Source organism: Monodelphis domestica, chromosome 1 (genome assembly GCF_027887165.1).
Source record: "Monodelphis domestica isolate mMonDom1 chromosome 1, mMonDom1.pri, whole genome shotgun sequence".
Classification (NCBI taxonomy): Eukaryota; Metazoa; Chordata; class Mammalia; order Didelphimorphia; family Didelphidae; genus Monodelphis; species Monodelphis domestica.
In genome coordinates this window covers 529,934,272-529,942,217 of record NC_077227.1, presented here as the reverse complement: position 1 = coordinate 529,942,217, position 7,946 = coordinate 529,934,272, and the positions used below count along the sequence as shown (strand labels likewise).

Genomic DNA, 7,946 nt, shown 5'->3' with positions numbered 1-7,946 from the left:
CAGTACCTTCGCAAACGCCGACTTCGTACTCGGTGATGGAGTCGCCATTGAGCGGGGGGCGGATGACACAGCGAAGCCCCCGGTCGCAGGCTCCATGGAGCCCATACACGCCGCCGCAGCTCTCGTTCCTCTGCCGGGCGCACATATAACAGCAGCCGCAGATCCCCTGCACGATGCTGCCTGGGCAGTTCTTGGGCTCTTCACACTTGGACTCGTCGCAGGGCAGGCACACCAGCGCCCGGGTGCCCGAGCGCGCCAGCAGCAGCAGCAGCAGCAGCGGCCCCAGCAGCGCGACCAGGAGGTGCCCGCAGCCGGCCAGCCCCCTGCCCCCTGCCACCAAGTACATCCTCCTCTAGCGCCGCCGCCTCCTTCTCGCAGCGGGGCCGGGAGCGGAGCGGGTGCCTTTCCCTCCTCCTCCGGGCACACTCGCCCCGGCCGGCGCCCAGCCGGAGCCCACGGTGGCCGCAGCCGTCGCCCCCTCTGGCTCCCCCCGGGGCGCGACTCCCAGCCGGGGCAAGTTCCCCCACTCCCACTTCGGGCCGCGCCGACCCCAATCCCACTAAGCTTTGGCGCCTGCAGCCGCAACGGTAGCTTCCCCTCCTCCTCCTCCCAGGAGGGAGGGAGAAAGGGGGTAAAAAGAGAAAGAGAGAAAGAGAGAGAGAAAGAGAAAAAAAAGTTTCCTCTCAGCAGCTCCGGTTCAACCCAAACTTCTGGCGGAGGCAGCAGCGGCCGCGCTGGGCTCCAGCCCCGCGGCTGGGCGGAGGTGGCGGCTCCTCCTCCTACCCAGACAACTGTGGTGGCCCCCGCAAGAGCAGCAGCAGCAGAAGAAGAGACGGTGGCGGCAAGCAGCAGTAGCAACAGTCCCCCCTTTCAACTGGCTCCCCGGGTCCCCGGTCCCCGCCTCCGGAGCCGAGCGGGAGCGGTGGCGCAGGCTGAAGGTTCGCTGTGTGCGCCGCCTAGTCCGCTCTGCGCGCCCCAGCTCGCTTCCCTTCTTTCCGTCTCCTCCGGGCGCTTGTTTATGGCTCTCGCAGATCCGCCGCTCCGGCTTCGCCCTCCCCCATCCCTACCTCATCCCACAGACCTCGCCCCCACCGGCTCCGCGCGTCGCTCATTGGCTGCCCCCCCCACGCCCCCTTGCCTTCCCCTCTCTACCCCCTCCTCCCTCCCTTCCCAGTCTACCCTATTCCTTCCTCTCCTCACTTGCCGCCTCCTCCCTCACGCCCCTTTCCACCCAAAGCCGGCCCCGCTGCGCCTACAACCAGCCCGCCTCTCTTCTCCTGGAAGCAACACCGGGGCTGAGACTGAGATTGAGGTCTGCCCTAGGCTCTCTCAGGCTGAACCCCAGGGGTCTCGAGCCACCTCCATGCTTCGGAGAGAGGGGTGCGTGGGTGCGCAAAACCAGATGAGGCTGAGTTCTGGTGTCCCAAACCCCAGCAGTGGTGACTCCAACACCACGAACTGTCTGCACTCTCCCAGCAGTGGCCTGGAAGCCCAACTGAGACACTTTCATATCCAGAGGCAGCGCCGAGTCCGGATGCTGGGTGGAAAGAATTCAGGGGCCGGGCGTGGGGGTGGTGGGGGTGGGTGGACATTGAGACCTTAGGGAGTGGGGGACTACCGCTGCCTACACTTAGGTAATCCAGCAGGACCTGGGCACTAGTCGCTGCTACAATAGCCCAGTATGAGACTGGGGTGCGTCTGCGAAACTCTAGGGGGGAGGATAGGAGGTAGGAGAAGGAAGGCGAATTCCATCTCAGCCCTGGACAATGTATACAGATACCATCTTCCTTTGGGCATGAAAATATGCTCTCCAAAAGGTGTTATGTAATGGAGTCTCCTGAAGCAGAAGGGGTCTACGTCTATTCTACTGGTGATCTAAGTGATTAAAACCGTCCAGGTAAATATTATGCAGGAGTAGAAATGTTGGGTTTCCTAACTAGAGTAGAATTTTTACTGCCGTTTCTATACAATTGCATGTCTATTCACTCTACTGTTCTGCTGATCTGCAATATTGTCAGGGAAGGGTGACCCCAAAATAATACTGATTCCTTTCCTTTCCTAAATAAGTCCAAGTACAGGTTTACCAAAAGCCCTAACATGCTACTACATGTCTCTCACGATTTTAATATGCCATAAGAGTTTGTTATCCATTTTTTACCAAGGCTCATAGAGTGAAATGTTTCTAGCACAAAATTTAGGAGTTAAATTAAGGTGTTATGTTTTGTATGGTCCATCACATATACAATTCATTTATTCATTCATTAATCATCTGTTAAGATACTAGTATGTGCCAGGCTATGCAGATATAAATTGAATGAATGAATGAATGGACAGAGACAAAAAGACAGGATGGGGGAGGGTGGATGGATGGATAGGTGGATATGTAGATAGATTAGGGAATGAATAAAGTCCCAGTTTCATGGAGAAACATTTGAAATTATGAAAAGTGTTTTCACTGAGATGGTTTACATAAAAGATTTTCTCAGGAATCAGTTAATTATGATCTGAATGGAGTCAATCAAATGAATGAGGGCAGACTTTCCAATCAACTTGGGGAAATATATGTTTCTGGGATCATTAGTTATGGAGTGATTCAAAGAAAAGTGCTGGCCAAGAAAATACTGAACAGTGGAGCAGCAACAAAACAAAGTCAAACTGTAGAGAAAAAGAAACAAAGACTCCTTTTGAGATCATCTGGGGATCAAGTTGAATCTTATGAAGATTTATAGTTTAACCACCAGGATCCTGAACTAGTATCTCATAGTTGCTACAGAGACACCAACATTAGATGCCAAGTTTTCTCCAAGTGCCAAGGTAAAAAAAAATGACAAAAAAATCTTGGTCATTTACAACCCCCGAATTAATCAATATTAAAATAACAAGCATTTGTTAAATACTTTTTACATGGCAGACATTTGGCTACATACTAAGAATACAGATATAAAAGGGAAGCAATCACTAACTTCAAAAAGTTCACAGGATACCACACAAGGAAGGGAGCTTTGATCTAAGCAATCACAAAAATCCTAAGTAAAGCCTCTGGATAGTAGATTATCGTACTCTTTCCAGTAGCAATGGTAATATTCATTTTATTATTGTTTCCCATGTGGCAAAAAAACTGGAAAGAATGGGAGGAGGCAAGAAGGAGAAATGGAAAAATGCCTGACTTGGTTAGGCCATTGGTATTCTGGGGAAAGGCTAGATGGAATAAAGCTTCCAAGAGGTCATTTAGACTTCTGACATTCACAGGTTTTAAAAATGAAACAGGATGTCTTGGAAAGAGTAAAAAAAAAAAAAGAATGTATGATGATCAATTGTGAATGACTTGACTATTATCAACAAGGCAAGTATCCAGGACATCTCCAAGGGACTCATGATGAAAAAGAATATCCACTACCACAGAAGGAACAGTCTGAATGTTCACATGGAAACATACCATTCTTCACTTAATTTCCTTCATGAATTTTTTTTCTAATATAAGCAATATGTGTTTTGTTTTGCAACATACAAACATGGAAATGGGTATTATATGATAATATATGTACAACTTATATCATATTTCCTACCTTCTTGGGGAGGAGAGAAAGAGCAGTGAGAAGGGAAAAAATGAGACAGTTTGGGCATAGCTAATATGAGAATTTGTTTCTCTTGGATAAGCCTATTGATTATAATTTATTACATATTTATAAAAAATAATATGTATCAAATTATTATGTTACTATATTATTTTATATGTATATATTTATAATAAATTATAACTATAAAAAAAAGGAATGAGAGAAAAGTGTTAAACAGAGACAGGATGACTCACCTGTCAGAGATGGGGGATTCCTGCACCAGCTGGGAGAATGATATCTCTAAGGTCCCTTCAAAGTATTAAGATTTTATAAGTCCAAGTCCTTTCCAAAAAATATAATTCCAATTGCCAAGAGACTCACTATTAGCAAAACTAAAGAAGAAAAATCCTCACCTTGTGGAGTATGATTGTTTGGTTCTTTCATACACAGAATTCACAGATATGCTTATAAATCATCAAAGAATTGGGTTTGTTATCCTGGTTCTATGGTACAAGTGATCTATATTACACTTAAAATACAAAAATGTAAGCAGTTTATGTTGTAAAGTCCCACTAAATATACTTGAGTAGATAAGCTCATTTGCATCTTGGGAAATAGGTGGAGCCATAAATAAATTATATAGGTATAGATATATCTATATCTATATTTATATCTTCCCTGCAGTTCTCATATGGACATGTCTAAGTTAGGCAAAGGTGATAAGTAGGTAAAGTCACAATCAAGTCAGGGAAAGACAAGAAAGTAAAAAAAAAACAATAGCAACTTGTAAGCTAGATGGTGCAGGGTCTAGGGCCATATTGATAAACCTATGGCTCATGTGCCAGTGTACCAGAGGGGGCTGATCCCTTCCCTTTCTCCATGCATACCTGAGGACATTTTTCACATGATCAACCCTTCTGCCCAGTAGCCCAATGGGAGCAATTCCTCACTCCCTGTCTGTGGTAAGGGGACAACTCACATGCTGTATTAGGGTTGAAGTTTGGTTCCTTGGTCTCTATAAGGTTCCCCATCCCTGGTCTAAGGCATGAAGCCTGGAGTCAGAAAGACCTGAATTCCAATTTTACTTCAAAAACTTACTAGCTATGTAAACCTGAGAAAGTCACTTAAACTCTGCCTTAGTATCCTCATCTGTAAAGTGAACTGGAAAAGGAAACAACAAAGCTTTCCAGTATCTTTGCCAAGAAAACCTCAAATGGGGTCACAAAAAGTCAGAAACTGAATAACCACCACAATCCTGTAAGTATGGTACCTTGCTTGGTAGGTCCTGGAAAACCTGCCAGTTTTCAGAACAGAAAATCAAGAATCACTCTTCCTGGGATGGTTAGAGAGCTGATACCATGAATGAAAAGTGGAGCAGGAGCATAGAGCAATCATAAGATACGAAGTCAGAAAGTTCAAATCCTAAAGTTTAAAATCTGTGACCTTGTACAAGTCACATTGTCTTGGCCAGGGGTTCCTCATCTGTAAAACAATTGGGTTGAACCAGATGACCTCTAAGGCCCTTTCTAGTTCTAAGGCTGTGGTCCTACCAAAGGACAATATGATGGTCATTATCTTGGCAAGACCTCTGGACAGTTGGGCCTGCATGTTTGATAAACAATAGGTAAGGAAGCCTGATTTTGAATAGGAATTAGAGCCAGCCTCAAGAGCTGGCTAGAGAATATGCTTAAGACAGTTTAGAACAGAAGAATCAACATTCACTAAGAGAGAGTGCAGGACCTTTTGTTTGGGCCAGGAAGAAAACAAGGAGCAGAGAGAATAGGATTTCCTGAGTCCAGGAACAAGGGGAAGCCCTATAAAGGGTGAAGGAGACATGTGAAACGTCAGTGTATCTGGCCTGAAGCCAATGGGGTAAATTGGGACCCAAATAGGAAAATAATTTTTCCAGGGGCTAAGAGCCAGAGGGAATCCCAGGAGCACAGAGGAGGTGACTGACTGCAGAGTGAGCATAATATGGCTGGAATCCAAAAGGGCGAGACTGGCCTAAATCGGAAAGGACTTCCCTCTAGAGGACAAATGGTGCTAGTTGTAAACTGGCTCAGTTCAAAAACAGAGACAACATGGGGAGAGACATGGTGCTGTCTGGTCCTGCACATGAACTAGGAACAATCTGTCCAGATTTGAATTTAGAAACTGCTGAAGTATATGAGGAAAGAATCCAAGGCTAAGATAGGAGACAACACAGTTTGTGGAAAGAGTTCTATCATACTTGATTAGGAGATGTGGGTCTGAAACCCAGCTCCATTAATTTCCTAACTATGTGACCATGGAGAAGTGCCCTTAACTTCTTAGAGTTTGTTTTCTCAACACTAAAATGGTAATAATAATACCTATACCACTTGTGTCATAGTATTGTTTTGGGAGGAAAGTATTTTGTAAACTTTAAAGCACTGTATAACTATATATACATGTATATAAAACATCATATTATATGTATGTAAATATATGTGTGTATGCATACATAATGTTACAGAACCATTATGAATTGGATATTTATGGTACTTCACAACTTCCTCTATACCAAGAGTTCTTAAGATTTTTATTGTGTCAAGGACCCTTTAGGGAGTCAGGTAAAGCCTATTGAACCCTTCTCAGAATAGTGTTTTTAAATGTATAAAATAAAATGTATAGGATTACAAAGGAAACCAATTGTGTTAAAATACCATTACCAAAATATTTTTAAAATAAGTTCCCAGACCCCAGGTTAAGGATTTCTGCTCTATAACCCTTAAAAAAAACACTACTATCTACATATATGATCTGTATTTTCCATGTCAGAGAAACCAGAAAATCCAATATGGTGGAAGATGGGAGAAAGGAAAGAAAACGTATTACGTCCCTGGAAGTTGTGCTTAATAGAGAATAGAGTACTGTGAGTTGTAGCATTTGGAGGGGCTGAGAACGAAAGAGACCAGAAATCAAAAGATGGTTCTTTGATTCACATTACAATTATAGAAACTCTGTGAGGGAACATAGTATTAATATTACAATCAGGTTCTCCCTTCTTGATTCAACCTTCAGTTATAAGTTCAATTACTATATTCACCTGGTCCAGGATCCTGAAATTTTTTTCTTGATACTGAAAGTAGGGGGAAAAAATTGCTTATTAAGAATGTATAAAGTTCCAAACAGTAGATTTTCATTTATTTTAGTAAGTACCAAGTAAGATGAGATACATATATTAGGTGGAAAGAGAGCATTTTAAAGTGATCAGTATATTTTATATAATTTTTTAACTTTTCAGACTTGTGTTTTTCCAAAATCTGTCTCTCTTATCTACTTCCTGGTATTGTAAAAGAATCAAATGAAAGAATGTAGATAAAATTCTTTGTAAAACCTTAAAGTACTACATCAGTTTCAGTTGATTTATTTGCCAGGTGTGGAATTCAAATCTTGTACTCTGTACCCACTTGCTATGTAATATACATATTATGTTTATCAATAAACTATTTTAGAAAGCTATGAATTATGCTTGATATTTAACAATAGGTGCTTAGGTAAACATTCTAATACCCTATACATCTCAATGATTCTGAATCCCTATAAATCCTCATATAAACCCTATTCCTTACTTCTCACCAAACAGTTCTTTATTACCATCCATCTCAACTCTCCTCTCCCAAAGTTTCAACCAAACACCACCCATTCTTTCTGAAATATTTGTTCTTTAGGCAACTTTCTTACTCTTTCCACCTACTAGCTATCACCAAAACCTGGTTCTCTCCTGATGACACAGCCCTCCTGGCCACTGTTTCCATTACTGACTGAATCTTTATTCATTCTTTTATTCTTCTTGTCTCACTATTCTTCTTGGCTAGAATGGGGGAACTAGATTACTCCTTGCTCCCCATTGATACTTCAACTTTTCCCATCTCCATTACTCAATAATTTCTCCTCCTTTGAAGTTCATGCTATCCATATCTACCTTGCAATCAAAATCCTGGTAGGTGTTGTCTATAGATCCCTAGGCCACTCCCTTTCCTTTTCAGTGAATTAGGGACATGAATCACAAATTTTCTCTCCTCCCTCCAATATTAGGAGATGGCAACACAAATAAGGACTCTTTCAAACATCCTAACTATTCAGATTTTTAACCTATTCACTCCCATGACCTACTCCTCTACCTCAGCCACATATGAAGATGGTCATATCCTTGATATTGCCATCGCCTATAAATGTACATTTCCATGTTTAAGAATTTTGAAATCCCCTTCTCTGACTATAATATTGTGGTTTTTTATCTCTCCTGCCTTTCCTTACTAAACTGTATTCTTCATCTACATCATGACCACTAATCCCTTGACCCCTCATTTCTCTCCCAGACCATCTCTCTTGTACTAGCTACTCTTTTCTCCATCTTGACCAGTT

General features: G+C 43.0%; 1 protein-coding gene across 4 annotated transcripts in view; it reads right to left on the bottom strand.

Moving 5' to 3' along the window:
• The window catches only part of CRIM1 (cysteine rich transmembrane BMP regulator 1), a 240,483-nt gene extending 239,439 nt beyond the window's left edge, over positions 1–1,044 (bottom strand). For 2 of the 4 annotated variants that reach the window (XM_007476071.3, XM_007476073.3), the window contains exon 1: positions 7–1,044. In XM_007476071.3, the coding sequence (XP_007476133.2) occupies positions 7–346 (340 nt within the window). In that variant the 5' untranslated portion in view covers positions 347–1,044. The remainder of the gene's footprint in view (positions 1–6) is intronic. The other 2 variants (XM_001371615.4, XM_007476072.3) reach the window with 1 other exon arrangement.
• Positions 1,045–7,946: the final 6,902 nt, after the last annotated feature.